This window comes from Phoca vitulina, unplaced genomic scaffold (genome assembly GCF_004348235.1).
Source record: "Phoca vitulina isolate PV1807 unplaced genomic scaffold, GSC_HSeal_1.0 scaffold25, whole genome shotgun sequence".
Classification (NCBI taxonomy): Eukaryota; Metazoa; Chordata; class Mammalia; order Carnivora; family Phocidae; genus Phoca; species Phoca vitulina.
This window is the reverse complement of record NW_022589728.1, coordinates 17,916,408-17,937,634: the sequence shown is the minus strand read 5'-3', so window position 1 is coordinate 17,937,634 and position 21,227 is coordinate 17,916,408. Positions and strand designations below refer to the sequence as shown.

The following is a 21,227-nucleotide window of genomic DNA, read 5'->3' as shown; positions in this document are numbered from 1 at the left end:
ACTCCAAAGATTTTTAAATGTCCTGCTCTTCGAACTGAGGGCATTATTTCAAGGACATACTAACTGCGTTCTAGAAACTATCGTGCGTCCACTGAGACTTCACCTCTGAAGGCCCTGGGCCCAGGACCCGCGGGAGCCACAGGGTTGGGGGCGTCCCGGGCCCAGCGCTTCCCAGTCGGTATCTGAATAGGCCAAGCGGCGCCGAGCCAGCATCAGCTCTCAAAGAGCCTCGGAGAGAGCCCCTCACCGGACAGCTTGCAGGCCACGTTTCCCATGGGCCCCCAAGTGCAAGACATCTCAGGCGAGTTCCCTGCGGGGGGGCGGAGCCAGGACGAATTTTAGGGCCAAAAAACGAAAGAAAGGGGGGCCCCGCGTGTGCGACGGAGGCGACCCGCAACGGTCCGCGCCCCCGGGGAAGAAGCGACCGCGATCCCAGGGCCGTTTACTCCGGTTTGGGAACTTCCAAATATCCCCGTAGGCGCACTATCTCCGAGCGGCTATAAACTGGTCACGGAGTACCGAGGTGGAGGGACTACTGCTTCAATTAGGGCAGCATGAAACATTTACCTTGGTGGTAGAATAATAGGTTAGCGCATCGCAGCGACACACTCCACATTTCCTCAGAAAAAAGTCACGCTCGGCAGAACGGCAGGGTTCCCGCCTCAGCCCGGCGCCTGCCTGGGAGGCGCTCGCGCTCAGGCCGGACCCGTGACGGAAACGCGAGGGAACTCGCGAGGCCGCCCAGCGGGCCTTCAACACAGCCGACGCTCGACGTGCTGCGCCTGTAGTCACGCCTCGGGGCGAACCCGGACGGGGCGGGGGGCGGGGCCATGGCGACGCCCCGCCCCCTATGGCCCCGCCCCGCCGGGCCATTTGATTAATGACTCTCAGCCCCTGGCAGAGCCCCTCAGGTGGGTGCGGACCTCGGCGGGTCCCGCTGTCCCAGCCCTACATCGAGTCTGGCCCACACACGCCTGGCCACGGGGGCGACCGCATAAAAGGCACGCCCAGCAGGGCCTAGAAGCGGCTGTCGACTTCGGCTGGACGAGGATGGAGTGACCTGTGCGGCCCTGGCCACTCAGACCAAGCTCGACGCTCCTGGTCCGCTATTGCAGCGGAGCGGAGCCCTGCACGGCCGCTCCAGGAAAGGTGAGAACCTCGGTCCGACCCCAGCCGCGTCGCTTGGTCCCCAGGTTCGTTAGGATAGCGGGTGCCTAGGTCCAAGGTGAGGTCAGGGGTCCCCTCTCCTCCCGGAGAAATTAGAATGAGCTCCCGCCGTCACCCCCGGGAACCCTGACCTCGGGAACGAATGGTGCGAGGGCTGCCCGCGTGGGCAATGAGGACCCTGGCAAGGCCAGGGCTTCCGGCTGCGCCCGTGAGAATGACCTGCCCATCTCTCCCGCGGGGCTGGCGCATAAAGTTCCAGAAGTGCAAACAAGTTCCGAACCGGAGCTCCGCTTCCAAGATCTTCCTTCCTCGGTAGAATAGCCCTTTCACTTAATTTGTCCCTGAAAAGTAAAGCCGGCACCGTGCCCCTCCTGAACCTTCTAAGCCCAGGAACTGTCAGGCCCCACAACTCTCCCAAGACGGGGGGAGGTAAACACGCCCCAGGCAAAACGACCTCATCTCTGAGAACGCCCCGAGCCACGTCGATGGCCCGGCCCGGCATGCAGTTGAAGCGAGAGGCCTGCGGTTCCCCGGGTTAAGCCCGACCGGCGCCGGGTCTCACCGCGCCTTGGGTCCTTTGCAGGGCACGCAGTGCGGGAAGCCGCCATGGACCGCGACGGCCCCGCAGGCAGCCCCCTGATCGCTAGCAACGAGACCGCGCCCCCGGTTGCCGCCACCCGCGACTCGAGCCCCGGCAGGGCCGGGCCAGGACCCGCGGGCCCGGGCGGCAGTGCGCGCCCGGGGGGCGGGAGGCCGGCTGCAGCGAACGCTGCGCGGGAGCGAAGCCGCGTGCAGACTCTGCGGCACGCCTTCCTGGAGCTGCAGCGCACGCTGCCGTCGGTGCCGCCGGACACCAAGCTGTCCAAGCTGGACGTGCTGCTGCTGGCCACCACCTACATTGCTCACCTCACCCGCAGCCTGCAAGACGACGCCGAGGTGCCGGCGGACGCTGGGCTGGGCGCCCTGCGCGGCGACGGCTACCTACACCCTGTCAAGGTAGGCAGGCAGGGCGGCCTGCGGAGCTGGGCGGGGGAGCTGGGCACCTTAACCCTCCGGGTCGGCCACCGCCTGAGCAGATGCCGCGGAGCTCTCACTCCTCCCTCGGGGTGAGACGGGGAACGGATCCGGAGAGCGGATCCGGAGAGCGACCTTGGCCCGCAAGGGCACCGGTAGCGAGGTCCCCACTGCAAAAGGCTACTCCGTAACTGTTCCCAGGTAGCGGATTTAAACCCGAAGTGGCTTGGGTCGTAGGGGTGTCCTACTCCACTTACAGGATGCAGCCTACATGATGCCTTTCCTAGGTGAGAAGTTTCTTGGGAGTGCCTGTTGGGGTTTTTGGCAAGTTCTAGTGATTTTTAGTATCAGATTTACATTTATGAGCCTTTGAGAGTTTTAAATTTACATAATTACATTTCCATCGTGGTTTTTATCAGATGGTTGAAAAGTTTCACGAATTAAAGGGGGTGATGGAATTATCGCCCCTTAAATAATCCAGGAAACCATGTTGGAATTTTTTTGTAAAACTGGTTAAGAACAAAGTGAGACGGTTCTGCCATTCTGCGGAGTAAATTTTCAGTCCGTTTTAATAAAGGTTAATTATCATGGATTAGGCAGTTACCTAGAATGTTAGAAAAACTATAATGTATTTATGTAATTTTCACAATAGATTGGGGTATGTTAATCAAGCCGATTACATACTATATTAAAATTCTGTAATGTGCAAAATTAGCCCCTAGAATCCGTTTTGTAGAATTTATTACATTACATGTAGGTAAAATGGTCAGGGTTTTCATTTAGCATGGTGGATACGGTTATGATTTATTACCTATATTGCAGTGTTTAGACTCTGCATTGTCCTTCTTGCCTAGATTTGATTGTTTCAAAATCCAGCATTAATATGGCTTTCTGTTCAAAATTCATTATTTTCCCTGTATTTTCTAAACATAAATTTTCAAATTTTTGGTTCTACCATTCTGAAATATTTTGCCACACATATAAATACAAAATCAGGACTTAGCCTTAAGCATATTAGTGTTCAATAAATTATTGAATAACCATCATTGAAACGTAGTAAAGTACACTCTCTAATATTAACTGAAACTAAAATTCTGTGGTGAGGTTTAACAGTTTACTTTGCAAATATAATCAACATGATGATAGCTGCAAGCTATTTTGAATATAGAAATTTGGACTATCATTTGTTTATAATTATGATAGACCTCATTATATCTTTGTGCTATATAATATAATCTCTGCTGAAAAGTCATTCATTATTAATTAGGGGTTTTGCTCTACAGTCTGCATTAGATTGATATTCAAATATATCATTAATATTAGATTGCTTTTGACTTGACATTTCTCATATATTCTAAAAAAGTTTAACATTAAGTAGACTTTAATACAGAAAGCATCTGTCAAATGCCTCTGTAGGAGATACGATTGAGATAAGAAATCAAATTGTTTTCACCTTTGTTTCTTATAGTATCTTTTTGAATAAATACTGTTAATAATTTTCATGTAAAAATAAGCTTAACAGGAGTTTTTTGTTTTTTGTACTTGATTCAGGCACCAAATGTTTTTGTAGTCTAATAACTCCTTTAAGAAAAATTAAATCTCATTTGTCCTCAAATCAATTGTTTTGATTTTAAAAGACAATTCTAGGGATAATGAAACAAGGCCAAAGATTACCTCTTTAAAATGAAATTGATGATGGTTGAACAAGTGACTAGTCTGTTTTAAAATCATTTACTGAGTGTCTACTGTGTGCAAAGCACTGTTAGGAGAGTGGATACAATTAAGAGTAAGACTCAATCCCTGCCCTAAATTAATATATAATAGAGACAAATACAAAAATAAAATAATGTACTGTAAAGGATAATGTTCTGTGTACATAAGAGAGCTATAACCATGTGCTTTTGGAGGTTTAGAGGAAAGAGATTTCATACACGTAATTGAAACCACCTGTAACACATTATTTAAGGGATATTACCAAATGCTTAAGTATTAAGTCTATCTTTGATAAATCTAATGCAAAAGAAATAAAAATATTCTGATCGTACTAATTTTTAGTTAACTAAGGGTGTTGTAACCCATAGTTAAAAAGTGTTCCAAGATGACTTTTTTTTTCTGCCTTACAACATAGTATTACTATGTCTTTGATTATTAAAGATCTGTAAACAAATATTTCAAGGCCATGATTTTGAGTCATCAGTCCTTATTTTCTGTATTGAGATTTAACATTTTTGGGAATTTACATTAAGAGTATCTCAAATGAAACTGGAAGGTTAAAGTGATTGGGATCCTGGGGCATAACCTAAAACAGCAGTTTTCATCCCTTTGGGATGTGAGCAATTTGATTAGCACCAGCGTACCAAAGGGCAGTGATCCTTCAAGAGAACCGGGATATATTTCAGATTCTTATATTGGAGAAAAGCACAGATGACTTTATTAATTGCATTATCCCTGGAGAATCACTGTTGATAATATACATATACAATAATCTTAAAAATAAAATACAAAGTTTTGTTATTTTGGGGTCATTTAACTCCAGAATCCAAGAGTGCCTTTTTAAGGTTTTCAGGTTCAGTTCGGTTAATCCTATGACTTTGCTAGATTGTTCTAAGCCTCATGAAACATTATGGTTTTAAATAAACTTTATTAGGTAAAATAGAGGTCAAGATTGTGTTAATCTACACAATGTTAAAACATTCCATTGAAAGGTGAAATGTAAAACAGTCAAACTAGCTTTTGTGGCATAATACTAACATGCAGCCTAACCAATATTTCATTTACATTTTATTTCTGACTCTTAAAACTACATATATACATTAAATTCAGTTGAATAAAATCATTAGAAGCCTTTTGGAAAATCGAAGTACACAGTTCTTAAAGTTTTATCATTAAGTTTGTGAAAAATGAGGCAAAAATTCACATACACATTTTTTTAAGTTTATTTTATTTTATTTTTTAGTAATCTCTACAGCCAATGTGGGGCTCAAACTCATGACCCTGAGATCAGGAGTCACACACTCCTCCCACTGAGCCAGCTAGGCATCCCAAAAATCCACATATACATTTTTAAGTTTGCTTCATTAATTACTTATGTCCCACCAAGGAACAGATGCCTTCATTTGTCTCCACATTTGGTTGCATGATTTAGAGTGATTCTCAATACAGCAGGACCCAAGTAGCACATATCAGAAATACCAGGGAGCATTCAGTAGAATGTTTATTTTATTTGTTTTAAATATATTTAATTCATATGGAATATTCAAATTACATCTGAAGTTTAAGCATGAGATTTTTATGCTCATGAATACGAGGCAGGAATTTAAAAGATTGAGAAGCACAGGTTTATAATATGCCAAAAATTCTACACTTGAAATTGATTATTTTAGCCCTACACTATTAACTACAAGTATTAGTCAGCTTGGGCTGCAATAATAAAATACCATAGATGGGAAGGCTTAAAAAACAGAAATTTATTCTCTTACAATTCTGGAGTCTGGAAAGTCTAGGATCAAAGTACAGGCCATTTGAATTCCTGGTGAGAGCTCTCTCCCTATCTTGTGGTTGGCCAACTTACTTCTTTCTCAGGAAAAAAAGCTTTCTCTCTCTCTTTTTTTTTTAAAGATTTTATTTATTTATTTGACAGAGAGAGAGATAGCAACAGCAGGAACACAAGCAGGGGGAGTGGGAGAGGGAGAAGCAGGCTTCCCGCTGAGCAGGGAGCCTGATGCGGGGCTCCATCCCAGGACCTTGGGATCATGACCTGAGCTGAAGGCAGACGCTTAACGACTGAGCCACCCAGAAGCTTTCTCTTCTTAAAAGACCACTAACCTGGGCTCCTGGGTGGCTCAGTCAGTTAAGTGTCCGCCTTCCACTCAGGTCATGATCCCAGGATCCTCAGAGTACCACATCCACATCAGTAAGGGCTCCCTACTCTGCAGGGAGTCTGCTTCTCCCTCTGCTCCTCCCCCAACTCTCTCTCTCAGTCTGTCTCTCAAATAAATAAGTAAAATCTTAAAAAAAAAAAACACACCACTAATCCATCATGAGGGACCCACCCTTTTAACCTCATTTAGCTTGAATTACCTCCACAAATACCATCACGTTGGGAGTTAGAGCATCAACATATGATACAAACATTCAGTCCATAGCATTATGGCACAAGGTTCTTCAGTATAATGCAGGACTGGAATCTGATCTAACAATGTCAGCTCCTGACGTATCAGAAAAACCCCATACCAGTTTCCAAAACTGGGGTTATCAACCCATGGCAAGAACCCAAGGACAGGACCAGAGATACACCCAGAATGTGTAAGAATGCACATCTGTGATTTTTTAAAAAAACCTGAAATGGATGCAAAAATAAGTAGCACAGTGTCAGTGTTATTATTACTGCATCAAATATAAAGTACAAGGTTATTTATAGGAAGATTATACAGGAGTAGATCATTTTAAATTCTAAGTAACACAAATTTTATATTTTAGCTGTGTTTAAAGTATAGATTTCCAGCCAGAATAATCTGAATTTAGGACCCTAAAATGGACCTGAACTGCATGAGAGCAAACACTTATTATATCTGGAGGCATAAAACTAGGACTCTTGTTGGTTGCAAAGAACAGAGGCTTCCTGGATGGTATCACATGCCTACTTAACTATCCCTTATAGCTACATTTTACATCTGGAATGCCAGTTTAGGTGATAGTACTGCACTCAGAAGTACAATCTGACTCTACCTTCTACTCAGCTTCTGCAAAAAGAGGTCCATTCCAATTTAATTGGTGTGGTGTGTGACTTGGCCATCGGTATTTTTTAAAGCTCTCCATGTGATTTTAATATGGAGCTTGGGTTAAGAATCTGAAGTTCTTAGGGTCTTTTACCTTGTTAATAATTGTATCTCTATTTGAGCACTGCAGATTATTTGTCAGGCATTTAAGAACATTTCATGGTGCTGCGTAACCAGCAGTGAGCCTGTGAATGTTCGGTGATAAAAATAGCCTGCTACTCACTGCAGCATTTACTCTCCGAAGAGTGTGGGATCCCATTGCTGACTTTTGGGAGTTGCACTTTATTAGTCTAAAGACTTCTCTTTGTATAAAAGTAGTATTTCTCTGACAAGGACCTTAGAACTAACGTATTATCAGACACCCCTCCCTAAGAAAAATTTCTGAAAGTACTACTTATGTAATATGTTTCTTTATCATCATGTCTATTTGGCAATAAGTTATATTATTTTTGAGAGGTTGTCCACTTTTAAGGTGAATTCAGAAAATTCACAATCAGGGGCGCCTGGGGGGCTCAGTCGTTAAGCGTCTGCCTTCCGCTCAGGTCATGATCCCAGCGTCCTGGGATCAAGCCCCGCATCAGGCTCGCTGTTCAGTGGGAAGCCTGCTTCTCCCTCTCCCACTCCCCCTGCTTGTGTTCCCTCTCTCGCTGTGTCTCTGTCAAATAAATAAAATCTTAAAAAAAATTAAAAATAAATAAATAAGATCTTTAAAAAGAAAATTCACAATCAGAATACAAATGCAATAATTACTGAAAGGTTAATGCTGTATGATGCTGCTACATCCAGACATTTATTTTGGATGTTTTATCCACATAACACCAAACATTATAACATTTGCAACTTCGAGATACTGCTTTTAGCTAGATAAAATATTTTTTTAAGATTTTTATTTATTTATTTGATAGACAGAACACAGGGGGAGGGGCAGAGGGAGAGGGACAAGAAGACTCTGTGCTGAGCGCGGAGCCCAACGCGAGGCTCATTCCCAGGACCCTGAGATCATGACCTGAGCGGAAACCAAGAGTTGGGACGCTTAACCAACTGAGCCACCAGGTGCCCCCTAGATAAAGTGTAAATAGTTGAGTTAGTCACTTCTCATTGTACTTCTGTGACAAGTGGGAACATATAATATTTACCATGTATAACTTTTTAAAAAATCTTTAAATATTTTGTTTTAGATTTAGTTTTAAAACACTGTTAATAGATATATTTTCCTTTGCTTATCTATATTCATTCTCCATGATTTCTTAAGGTTCTTGTCCACATGCACCCATATTATTTTATACAGTTATAATCAAAGTCTTGGTATATTTTTACTTTTATTGCTAGCATTAATAAACATTGTTTTATGTTGTTCCTTCGACTTCACCATTATCATTGTTACTAGCTTCATGATACTGCATTTGCTTTGAGGCATTTGGAATTTTTAATATTACTAATACAGACCTATTTGTCACAGATACTAATTTTTGGATTCTTGTTTAAATATTCTTTTTCAGAAATGGCCCATGCGATCAAGATTATACATCGGTGCTACTGGTCAGTTTCTGAAGCATTCTGTGTCTGGAGAAAAAGCAAATCATGGCAGTACTACAACAGACTCACAGCCTTAGGCTTCTCCCTGATGGGTGCTGGTAGAAAGTGGCGTCCGTTGTTTTTAAATAGTAGGAAATCAGTCTGTATTTATTACATCAGACATAACAAACATCATTCCTGAAAGTTTGCATGTGAATCCATAGTGGGAAGTTCAGATTTATCTGTCTAATCTAAATAAATGTGGAATGAAGTCATCAGTCTTGTATAAAATACACAGCTCATCTATCCGTTGTGAGAGATATTCACTACTGTATAGTGCAAGAAAAACTATTGGAAAAAAGAAAAGCACCCAAATCAAAGAATTGTGTATATATCCAAAGAATGCACACATTTTCTGTAGGGTATCTATTACACCCTGAAAAGCTGATATCTATCAATAATCTTGATAGTTTAAAAAAAATAAGGCACCAATATTCCATTTTTGTGAAAACCAGTTTATGCTTAAGTTGGTCTGAGAAGCCATTTCAATTGGAAGGTGTGAGATCATTTATTCAGTTTTAGCTAAAGATGTGTGAAAAGATTGTTGAGGTATTAGGAAGTTGCAGTAACTTCTACAACTAGTTATTTTTCCCTCTTAGAAAACCTGTTCGGAGTATTAGACGAGTTTGCTGTATTGGACAGGGCTTGGCCACCTTCCTAGATGACTATGAAATATCTTATTATGTTTCCAAATTGTGGAAGGCTTTGGGAATCCCTGTAGCCCAGTGTAAATAGCAGACGAGTGTCACTGGGCAGCAGGGTTCCTCTCCCGCCTCCCTGGCCCCTCCATATCCGCTCCACCCTCTTTCAGGTCCTGGACTAGATGAGCAGGTACAGTTAGCCACCTTACAGAGAGTCAACCCCTCCCAGTCTCAGCTTTGCCTAAGCTCCTTCTCCCCCTTGTCAGTTGCTGTTCACAATCTACCTACGTGGCCATTATGAAATAGGAGAGAAAACCTGTCTGATTTGGGAATTCTGGCACTGATCTGCACCTTGAGGGGGTCTGAGGACACACACTGACTACCCTGAGCTCAATCAGGCCAGAGCATATCGCCCTGAATCTGCCGCAGCGTGAACATACGATTGGGAAGGTCCTCTGCTGTGGGCCTCTCCCCCAACACTGCACACCAGGTACCCAGGGAGCAGCTGTTCTACCTGATTGTGCCCGTTTCCGGTTTCAACAGGAGCTCGGGGGTCAGAGCCATGAAGGAGAAATGTCTGTCAGGGACCGCACTGAATCCCAAAACAGGTCTCTTGTCATGTCTTTAACTCCCTTTCTTCTCTTTCTCCTCATCTTTACTATTCCTCTTTCCAACTGTAAAGTTCATTTATTTCTCAATAACTGAGTGTTAAAGAAGCTGAATTTGATCCAAGATTAGCAAATAGGAAAGTATATTAATGGACTTGGTTGAACCGATTAATATAGCTGTTGAACCATCATTTTATTTTTCTCCTCACTGCGGTTTTCTTCCAACTTTTGCCAGTGAAATGAGGTAAAGGACCATTTGAAGGCAAAAACCATCACTCAGTTGATTCAGCTGAACGTGACCATATTTCAGCTCATATCTGATAGCCTGTAATTTTTATTATTTTAATGTGAATACTCCTAGTAATGTGACCAAAGCATGTCTTTAAAAGAAAAGGCATATAATAAAAAATTTTCTACATATTAATATGTAGCAAAAATGTTTGTATATTTAAATATTTGTGAATATATTTACCCACTCATATAACATGGAAAGGAATAAAATGTAAAATGAGGTATGAATTCAGCTATTCACTATTATAAGTTATTTCCATAAAAAGTGCTATGACTAATCTTTATCTTAAGCATGAAAGCAAAGTTCTTTAAAGTTACCTGAAACTGAACTCTAAATACTACATTTGATAGCAAGAGTTTCAGAAAAATGGTTTTCTTGCTAATAATGATCTATTTGGCTACAGTTGTTAAAGCATTTAATTGGGGGAAAATTAATGACTTTTGTTGAATTGCCAGACTTTCCTAAATCATCCTGTTAAATAGTTAAGCTTTGCCTTTGGCAGTATTACTTTTTATTTCTTCTTGTCCACTTACAGAAAAGAAATGTTTTAATGCCAAAGAAGTATATTTCTGTCCTAGGTTTTCATAACACTTCATTAAATTGCTAAATATGTTAACAGCTTTTGGTAGATTGGAAAATCTCAAGGGAGAAATTGCATATTTTCACCCAAAGGTTCAAAGGAGCATGCTGTTTTAATTAATGGTGCACGGTCGAGATAAAGGTATTACTAAAATAAAGCATTAATTTGAAAATTAATTTAGTCTGTTAAATTTGCATCTGTCTCTGGGGATATTTAACAAAGACTTTAGGTACTTAAGGTACATTTGAAATCTTTCTAGAAGATAGATAACTATTTGGCATTAGCTTCTTCACCATGCTCCCCTTAATGGAGTATATATTAGGACTGGGGAGGGGAGGTATATTTGGATCACAGTATTATCCTATAATCTGCAAGGGAAATCCTAAATTTCCATCATTTCACTCAGCTCTCAGCAATATGACATATATTTAAATTCCTCTGTAATGAAAATTTTAGAGGATAGGGAAGTGCCTTTTTAGAAGCATAACCAGTTCCAACAGACTTTAAAAATATTATTTCCTTTTCTGATTATAAAAATACAGTACAGTTGATTGTATGTCGATTATGCATCAATAATTATATTAAAAGTATATATATACCTGTTTTACAAATTAAAACTTAATAATAAAAGGGATTACATGGAAAATAAAAGTCCTGCAATGGAAGAGGGTGTTTGGGATATAGAACAAGGGTGGGGAGGGGCGCCTGGGTGGCTCAGTTGGTTGGGCGACTGCCTTTGGCTCAGGTCATGATCCTGGAGTCCCGGGATCGAGTCCCGCATCGGGCTCCCTGTTCGACGGGGAGTCTGCTTCTCCCTCTGATCCTCCCCGCTCTCATGCTCTCTCTCATTCTCTCTCACTCTCTCAAGTAAATAAATAAAATCTTAAAAAAAAAAAAAAAAAAAAAAAGAACAAGGGTGGGGAAATCTATTCACACGTTACCTGGTAATAAAGATGGGTTTTGCATTTTTATAAGGCTTATTTGGCCCAACTACTTCAATCTGCAGTTATAGATATCCTAAACAGTGGTTTTCTTATCTATTCATGGAGACTTTATTTAAACTTAGAAGAAACTGCAAAAAGAAAATAAATGCTAATTGACCTTACTGAAACACCCAGTCATTATTTGAGTTGAAATTGCTTTTTAGGTTAAATTATTCAATAATTTCTCTTTCTCTCCCAGGTCCTCATTTTATATTCTTGAAAGCAACTAACCAGTTATTATCAAGAAAAGCGAAAGTAGGAGAGGGAGAGGTAGTTGTATATATATTTTCCAGCACATCATTTAATCTTTTTATTTAAGCCTTGGGGTATCATAGTGTCATTCTGAGGAAATAAGCCAAACAGACAAAACATTTCTCCAGTGGCCTACATGATTCCCTTAAAAATCAACACATGAATTGTACTTGGCGTAATTATAAGAAAAGGTGCTTATTAGCTCCACACAAATTGTATTCTTAGCTGGCAGGGAAAAGAAATTATAAATCAAACAGATTGCTTCTGATCCAAATTTATATATTAGATATCTTACTTTGAGAGGATGGCTTAATCCAAATGCTCTTTCCTAACCAGGCATAGGTTATTGCAGGTTATATCAATCGTGTATTTTATTTGAAAAGATATGAACTTGGACTCTTCGAGCATTGGCATATTGTTTTAATCTGGTAACAAATTCTATTTTTTTAAAAAAGGTTTATTTATTTATTTGAGACAGAGAGAGAGAGCACAAGTGGGAGGGGCAGAGGGAGAGGTAGAGAGAGAAAGTCCCAAGCAGACTCCCGCTGAGCATGGAGCCCAACATGGGGCTCAATCCCAGGACCCTGAGATCATGACCTGAGCCAAACCCAAGAGCTGGACGCTTAACCCACTGCGCCACCCAGGCACCCCAAATTCCTTTTTTTTTTTTAACCTTACTGGAGGATGTGATATCTACAGTTTCCCAAATGACTTATAACTAATAGTGTACTAATGCTATCTTGCTCCATGGTACACTTGATTTTTTTAGTTTTGTTTTTGTTCTTGTAACTTAAAAAATATCCAAAAGTTAAGATTCCCAATTTTTAAAAGGAACACTAGGGAAATATAAAATTGTGTATCTCAAAGAAATTAATACGTACTTCTGTTACATAGTGGTAGCAGTATAGGACTGTCTTACTGGGGGAAAAACGCCCCTTAAATCCTATAGATTTGCTTCCTATAAACTTTGAGTACAGCACAGATGGTACTGCAGCACAGCTGGGAATGGGGGACATTAAGTATTCTTGCCTAACTACATAAGCCTGGGAAGGGCTTCCCTTCCTATGTTTATACAAGTCTTAGTTTCAACTCATAAGAGAAACCAGCTCAGTGAAATATACCTCAATCACTCAAACTCTTTCATTATAAATTTTACCATAGCATTCAGCTGTCAGAAGCTTTTAAATTATAAACTGAAGAATAATCTTAACTATTAGGCTTAAAGATTATGTCAATAGTCATTTCCTGTGCCTATGAATGTTACTGAAGAAACTCATGCATTCCTGCCTTCTCAGAACCAAGAAGTATGTCCACGGGGAGCTCTGGAGGTGGACTTAAATCACTTGACTCCATTTTTATGGTCAATGTGAGGTCTAGATAAGAATTGATTAGAGCAATCTTATTTTCCAGTAAGTTCTGAAATCAGTCAATTTAAAAATCTTAAGCGTGTCCTATTAGAAAAGAAAGCATCTTAATGCTTTATGTAGATGTGTATATCATGTGGATCAGTATTTTTTTTTAAAGATTTTGTTTATTTGACAGAGAGAGAGCGCACAAGCAGGGGGAGCAGCAGAGGGAGAAGCAGGCTCCCCGCTGAGCAAGGAGCCCAAAATGGGACTCGATCCCAGGACCCTGGGATCATGACCTGAGCCAAAGGCATCCCAGGACTCTGGGAACATCCCCTGAGCTGAAGGCAGATGCTTAACTAACTGAGCCACCCAGGCACCCAGCCACTCAGTATTTTTTTAGGGGCGCCTGGGTGGCTCAGTCGTTAAGTGTCTGCCTTTGGCTCAGGTCATGATCCCAGGGTCCTGGGATCGAGCCCCACATCAGGCTCCCTGCTCGGCGGGAAGCCTGCTTCTCCCTCTCCCACTCCCCCTGCTTGTGTTCCCACTCTCGCTGTCTCTCTCTCTGTCAAATAAATAAATAAATAAAAATCTTAAAAAATAAAAAATAAAAACTAAGTCGTATTTAAAAAAAAAAAAAAGGCCTGTGCAAGATTGTTTCTCCTTTGTGTGCAGCACACCTGTCTCTCCTGCTGATTGTAAGCCCCTATGCCGGAGTTGTCTTGAAACATAGGCCATAACCAAGTGGAAAAGGTGGTGTGCCATGGCAGAAACAGGAGAGTCAAGGGAAGGAACAAAGGTGGGAAGTGGGAAGCTATTTCCAAAGCCTCCTTTCAGAAAGAGGAGGCCAGTTCCACCATGAAACCAGTCAGACTCTAGAAGTGTTGGAAAGACTGCCTTCAAAAGACCTGACTTGAGGACAAGACCAGAACAAGAAAAAGCTGCTGATGCTGTGCTACACCTGACCTGAGAGGTCCAGAGAGCAGCCACACGAGGTCTCAGGGAGGACTAGACCCAGGTGGTTCTATTTCCCTCTCTGGCCGGACAGCCAATGCCAGAAGCTGGACAATGTCTAGAGTGATTGGGAATGGCTTGACTCAAGACAGAAATTTCTTGTCACTCCAACAGTAACTGCTGGTTCTCTCCCCCTCCCCCAACCCATGCAAGCCCCACCCAGACTTACGGCCACTCTAGGGATACACACTCATTACATTAGTGCTCTCCCTTCCCTTGGTGAAAGGAAGCAGAGCTTCCTGCAAAAATGAATGATGAGAGGAGAGAGAGCATGTTACTCAAGATCCACCTTTAGTCAAACTTGAGGAAGTGAGGAATGGGGAGGCCAGAAGAGGTGGAAAAATAAATAGATCCTAGATAAAAACCTAAATCCCACTTCCTAATAGGAGATGAGTTGGGGGACACCTATGTGAGCAAATTTCCTTGGGGCACGAAGTAGTTTACTAACAAGAGGAGGGGATCATATATATACATATGTATATATGTATTTAAAGGTTTTATTTATTTGAGAGCACAGAGGGGAGAGTGAGAGGGAGAAGCAGACTCCCCACTGAGCAGAGCCCCATGTGGGCTCAACTGATGTGGGGCTCCATCCCAGGACCCTGGGATCATGACCTGAGCCAAAGGCAGATGCTTAACCGACTGAGCCACCCAGGTGCCCCGGGGATCATATATTTTTAAATATTAAACTGATTTAGTAGTGTGCAGGCTCTCCTACTCACTGAATTAAGGACCTCTGGTTAAAGGGAGACTCCTAGAATGAAGTCATTGTTCACCTTTGAAGTCATAAAACTGACTCAGAATCCCTAGTAAGATAATAGACCTAAACTTCAAACTTTATTAAAAGAGAAAATAAAATTTGAAATTCCAAAAGTTGCCCTATATGAAGAACAGCCAAGATTGGAGGCCTCTAAATAGAGTTTTACTCTAAATGGTAACAGAGGGGAGAGTCAGGCCAAGGGGCAGACAGGGAGAAAGGCTGCAGTGCTGACATAATTCTCCGATGTCATCCACTGTGGGTAGAGTGATTCCAGGACCCCGGGATCATGACCCGAGCCGAAGGCAGACACCCAACCAACTGAGCCACCCAGGCGCCCCTGAGAGTCTGCTTCTTACCTGCTTGAGACTGCCTGCCCTGTTACCTACCTGGATGCTTTAGGCATTCTAGTGTTCTACCCCCAGTCCTGTTGGAAAACACATTTCCTAGCTTCAGGTCTCTCACTGTGATAAGCATCTGGCTTAGTGTTTGCCCTCAACAAACTTCCCTTGCCTTTTCCTCCTGTTCCCCTCAGCTCATAAAGTTGATGGGAAATAATAGCTGAGGAAATGCATGTAGACAGTAGAAGTCAGGAATGTCTTCTCTGGCTGGTTAGCTCAATTAGATGGAGGGTTAAAGATGGCAAGGGGAAGCATGACACACATACAGAAAAAACAAAACCCAAAAAGCCATAAAGGAAAAGATGGGTAATTTTGACTATATAAAAATAAATTCTTTTATGAAAAATTATGTTATGAAAAAATCATAAACAAGGCAAATAGACAAAAAGCAAACGGGGGGGTATGTTGGGGGGACACAACATATAAGATAGTCACAGCAATAATTTCCTTTATATAAAATCAGCTTTGGGTGCCTGGGTGGCTCAGTCAGTTAAGTGTCTGCCTTTGGCTCAGGTCATGATCCTAGGGTCCTGGGATCGAGCCCCACATCGGGCTCCTTGCTCAGCAGGGAGTCAGCTTCTCCCTCTGCCCTTCCCCCTGCTCGTGATCACGTGCTCGCTCTCTCTCTCACTCACAAAAGTAAATAAATAAAATCTAAAAAAATAAAATTAGCTCTCAGAAGTTAAAAAACCAGAAACTCAGTAGAAAATTCTGCAAATGGTATAAGTTCATAGAAAGGAAACAGCCAATATTTTTATGAAAAGACACAAACTCACATATGATTAAGAAATACAAATTTAAAAAGCAATGAAACAACGTATTTCACCTATCGGATGATACAGACTATCCAGTTGTAAGACAAGTAAGTAAGTCCTGGGTAGGTAACATACAGCATGACGACTATAGTTAACAATAGTGTATTATATAACTGAAAGTTGCTAAGAAAGTAGATCTTTTTTTTTTAAGATTTTATTTATGTATTTAATTGACAGAGAGAGACAGCGAGAGAGGGAACACAAGCAGGGGGGAGTGGGAGAGGGAGAAGCAGGCTTCCCGCCAAGCAGGGAGCCTGATGCAGGGCTTGATCCCAGGACCCTGGAATCATGACCTGAGCTGAAGGCAGACGCTTAACCAACTGAGCCACCCAGGCGCCCCAAGAAAGTGGATCTTAAAAGTTCTCATCACAAGAAAAAAAAATTTGTAACTATTTGAGGTGGATGTTAACTGAACTTATTGTGCTATTTCACAACATATACATGTATCAAAACGTTATGTTGTATACCTTAAACAATGTTATATGTCAATTATGTCTCAGTAAACTGGGGGGAAATGGTTAACTGGACTCAGAAGGTAAGTGATGATTAATTTTTCTGGCATACTGGAGTTAATTTATTTTAACCAGGCCCTAATGCTTAAGAATGTTTTGTTTTGTTTTTTAAGATTTTACTTATTTATTTGAGAGAGAGAGAGAGCAAACGAGTGGGGGGGGAGGGGCAAAGAGTGAGGGAGAAGGGGAGCAGGGAGCCCGATCAGGGACTCGATCCCAGGATCCCGGGATCATGACCTGAGCCGAAGGCAGACGCCCTACCGACTGAGCCACCCAGGCACCCCAAGAATGTATGTTTTTGATGAAAATAAATCTCTAGTTTTTATCCTCATGCCTTTCTCCCCCTCTCCCAGGTAATATTAAATGGAGCAATGGTGGGGGTGGGGGGAAGAATGGTACAAATTTAAAATACCCATTATTGGTGAGGATAAGGAAATGAGGACTGTCACACTATTGGAGTGCAAGCCCTTTTAAATACAATGTGGCGATATCTCTCAATATTTTAAGTGTATACACTCCGACTTAGTAACTGCACATTAAAGGATTTCCCTAAAGATACTCTTATACTCACAAATGTAAGAATAATTACTCCAAGTATTTGTCTTTTACCTCGCAATTTGTAGATTTAACAATGCAGTATTACCTGCAGTTTTGGCTGCACCCAAGTAACCTATCAAAAATGCAAACCTGAGGATGTAACACACCTGCTGAAATCCCTTTAAAGATTCCCTATTATCTAAAGGTATCTAACGCTCTAACTTCACCTGTGAAACCCTTACCTATATCCTTGCTCTTACTCTACCACTTCCTATTTTACACTTTCCATTATAGAACACACACACACACACCCTACTATTTCATACTTCAGTGCCTTTATTCATAAATCATCAGTTGGTCCATAGAGATTTTTCCATTATTTTTTTTATTGAAGTATAACTAACATACAGTGTTATATTAGTTTCAGGTATACATCATAATGATTCAACAATTCTAAACATTTCTCAGTGCTCATCATAACTGTACTCTTAATCCCCTTTATCTGTTTCACCCATCCCCCACCCACCTCCCCTCTGGCAACCACCAGTTTGTTCTCTGAATTTAAGTCTATTTTTTGTTTGTTTGTCTCTTTTTTCTTTGTTTGGTCATTTGTTTTGTTTGTTAAATGCCACATATGACTAAAGTCATATGGTACTTGTCTTTCTGATTTATTTCACTTAGCATTATACCCTCTGGGGTTGCAAGTGGCAAGATCTCATTCTTTTTTATGGACGAGTAATATTCCATTGTAAATATATACCACATCTTTTTTTTTTTAAGATTTTATTTATTCATTTGAGACACAGAGATACAGAGAGAGAGAGAGAGCATGAGCAGGGAGAGAAGCAGAGGGAGAGGGAGAAGCAGGCTCCCCACTGAGCAGGGAGCCTGATGCGGGGCTCGATCCCAGGACGCTGGGATCATGACCTGAGCTGAAGGCAGACGCTTAACCATCTGAGCCACCCAGGCGCCCCTATACCACATCTTCTTTATCCATGCATCTATGGATGGATATTTGCATTGCTTCCATATTTTGGCTATTGTAAATAATGCTGCAATAAACATGGGGGTGCAGGTTTTTGGATTAGTGTTTTCATTTTCTTTGGATAAATACCCAGTAGCAGAATTAATGGATCATATGGTATTATTAGTAATTTTTTGAGGAACCTCCATATTGTTTTCCACAGTGGCTGCACCAATTTGCATTCCCTCCAACACTGCACTTGAGTTCCTTTTTCTCCATATCCTCACCAACACTTGTTTCTTGTGTTTTAGATTCTATCCATTATGACCAGTGTAAGGTGATATCTCATTGTGGTTTTGATTTGCATTTCCCTGGTGATCAGTGATGTTGAGCATTTTTTCATGTGTCTATTGGCCATTTATATGTCTTATTTGGAAAAATGTCTATTCAGGTCCTCTGCCCATTTTTTAATACTGTACTACAACATTATAATACTATATTATTACTGTGTTAGTATTTTTTAACACTACAGTACACACTTTCATTGCTTACTATATCATTTAGGAATTGCATTCAGCTGCTAATAAAAAAGACCCTCAGGGGGTTAAATAAATTAGGACTTTATTCTCTCATGTAAAAGAAATCCATAGGTAGGAAGTCCAGACTGGTAAGATGGCTTTGTAAAGTCATCAGGGTCCAAGGCTTCTAATTTTTTCTCATTGGCCAGAACTGGGATACAAGTTCACCCCAGGTGTAAGGAAGGTATATCAGTCTGGATTTTGTTGAGGTATCTGCTCCAGCTAGTTTAAAAAGAAATATGTGGGACACTGGGTGGCTCAGTCAGTTAAGTGTCTGACTCTTTGATTTCAACTCAGGTCATGATCTCAGGGTCTTGAGATCTAGCCCCGCATCAGGCTCCATGCTAAGCATGGAGCCTGCTTAGTATTCTCTCTCTCCCTCTCCCTCTGCCCCTCCCACTGTGCACATACATGCACTCTCTCTCTAAAAAATAAAAATAAATAGTAAAAGAAAGAATGGGGTGCCTGGGTGGCTCAGTTAGTTAAGCGTCCAACTCTTGGTTTGGGCTCAGGACATGATCTCAGGGTCTTGGGATCAAGCCCCGCATTCAGCTCTGCCCTCAGCAGAGTCTGCTTGGGATTCTCTCTCTCTCCTCCTCTGCCCCTCCCCCTGCTCGTACTCACTCTCTCTCTCAAATAAATAAATAAATAAAATCTTTTTTTTTTTTTTTTTAAAGAAAGAAAGAGCTTATTATAGAGCATTAGTGACTTACAGAGTCATTGAGATGAAACAAACTCAGGCTTAATTTATAGGAACAATTTTCAAAATCATTCCACAGAACTCGGCTGCCAAGGCAGCTGATACTTCTGCAAGGATCTGGACCCTGCCTGCCAAATGAGAAACTACCCCGACAGTGGCTAACTCTAGAAGCACACTGCCTTTGCCACATATATGCCAGCAAAATGGATGGCTTGTGGCTTGCTTTTCTCATCACATAACTTTGATTTAGAATTCAGGCTTTGTACCAATGCATTTGATCGGCAGGACCCAATTCACATCCAGAATCCTAGCTGCAAGAGAGTCTTGAAATATGTAATACTTAGCTTTTCAGCCTCTCAAATACAGAAATGCAATAGCTATCAAGTGAGCCAGTCTCCAGCATCTACCTCAAGAGGCAGGAGAGAGAGGCAAACAGATTGGCTTAGCCCTAAGACTAGGCATAAAACACAAATAAAATCGGGGTTTCAATATCAGGGAAGAGGGCTGGGATGGCTACAGAGACAGCAACAAGAGTCTCTGCCATGGGTACCTCACTCAGTCTTAAGAGATCAAGACTTTACTGAGAAGACAAAAGAGGAGGAGAATCTGGGTGGCTCAGCTGGTTAATTGTCTAATTCTTGATCTCAGCTCAGGTCTTGATCTCGGGTTCATGAGTTCAAGCCCTGCATTGGGCTCTACTTCAAAAAAAAAAAAAAGAAGAAGAAGCAGGCAAAGAGGGACAAGAAGAGTATTCCAGGCACATGGAAAGGCAAGAATATGCTGCTTTGAAAGAAAGAGCTTGGGGGGGGGGGCGGGGAGCGCCTGGGTGGCTCAGTCAGTTAAGCGTCTGCCTTCAGCTCGGTCATGATCCCGGGGTCCTGGGATGGAGCCCCACGGCAGGCTCCCTGCTCAGCAGGCTCTGCTTCTCCCTCTTCCTCTGCCCCTCCCCCAGTTTGTGCTCTCTCTCTCTCTCAAATAAATAAATAAAATCTTTAAAAAAAGAAAGAAAGAAAGAAAGAAAGCACGGGGAAGAGGGATGAATACTTCACATATTTTATCTCATTTCATCCCATAAAAATCATAGGAATAAGTACTGTATCATTCCCAATTTGCAAATCAAGGAGGGCCTTAGAAGGCACATTAAAGATTTGGATTTCAAGGTAGCCAGAAATTCTCCATAGGAACGCAGAGGTGTTGGGTGTTAGGGAGCTGCTGGTAAGCAGAAGAATACAGATTTCCAAACAACATAAAACACCGTAAATATAATGATAAAGACTGGGAAAAGTTATTTGCCATGCAGGTAACTGTTAATTGACAAAAGATTAGTATGCAGAATATATAAAGAAATCCCATAAATCAATTTTAAAAATTACAAATACTCCAATAAACAATTGGGTGAAGGCTAGGACTTACAGAAGTGAAAACCCAAATGATTAAAAAACATATGAAAAAAAATTAAGGAAAAAAGAAAATATATGTAAAGTTATCTTTTCAACCTCATGGCAAATGCAAATTAAAATAACAATAAATACCATTCTGCATTTATCAGATTGGCAAAAATGTTTAAATTCTGAAACAAGTTTTGACAGGGATGTGGTACTACCACTTAGAAAACAATTTGACTATACTAAGTACGAAGATGCATTCCTCCTTCAATCCTTCAACCCAGCAATTCAGCTTCTTGGGAATGGTGTTCTGTGAGACCAAATGTGA

General features: G+C 41.6%; 1 protein-coding gene across 1 annotated transcript; it reads left to right on the top strand.

The window, feature by feature from the left end:
- Positions 1 to 1,773: 1,773 nt before the first annotated feature.
- Positions 1,774 to 9,182, top strand: TCF24 (transcription factor 24). Its single transcript, XM_032421848.1, has 2 exons — positions 1,774 to 2,163; positions 8,459 to 9,182. Exons 1-2 carry the CDS (start codon positions 1,774 to 1,776, stop codon positions 8,570 to 8,572), a joined length of 504 nt encoding a protein of 167 aa, XP_032277739.1. The 3' UTR covers positions 8,573 to 9,182.
- Positions 9,183 to 21,227: the final 12,045 nt, after the last annotated feature.

Excerpts from the sequence above, each read along its gene's own strand:
- TCF24 (XM_032421848.1), top strand. The coding sequence starts at position 1,774 with ATGGACCGCGACGGCCCCGCAGGCAGCCCCCTGATCGCTAGCAACGAG. Across the intron at positions 2,164-8,458 it reads GCTACCTACACCCTGTCAAG|AAATGGCCCATGCGATCAAG; the intron begins GTAGGCAGGCAG and ends ATTCTTTTTCAG.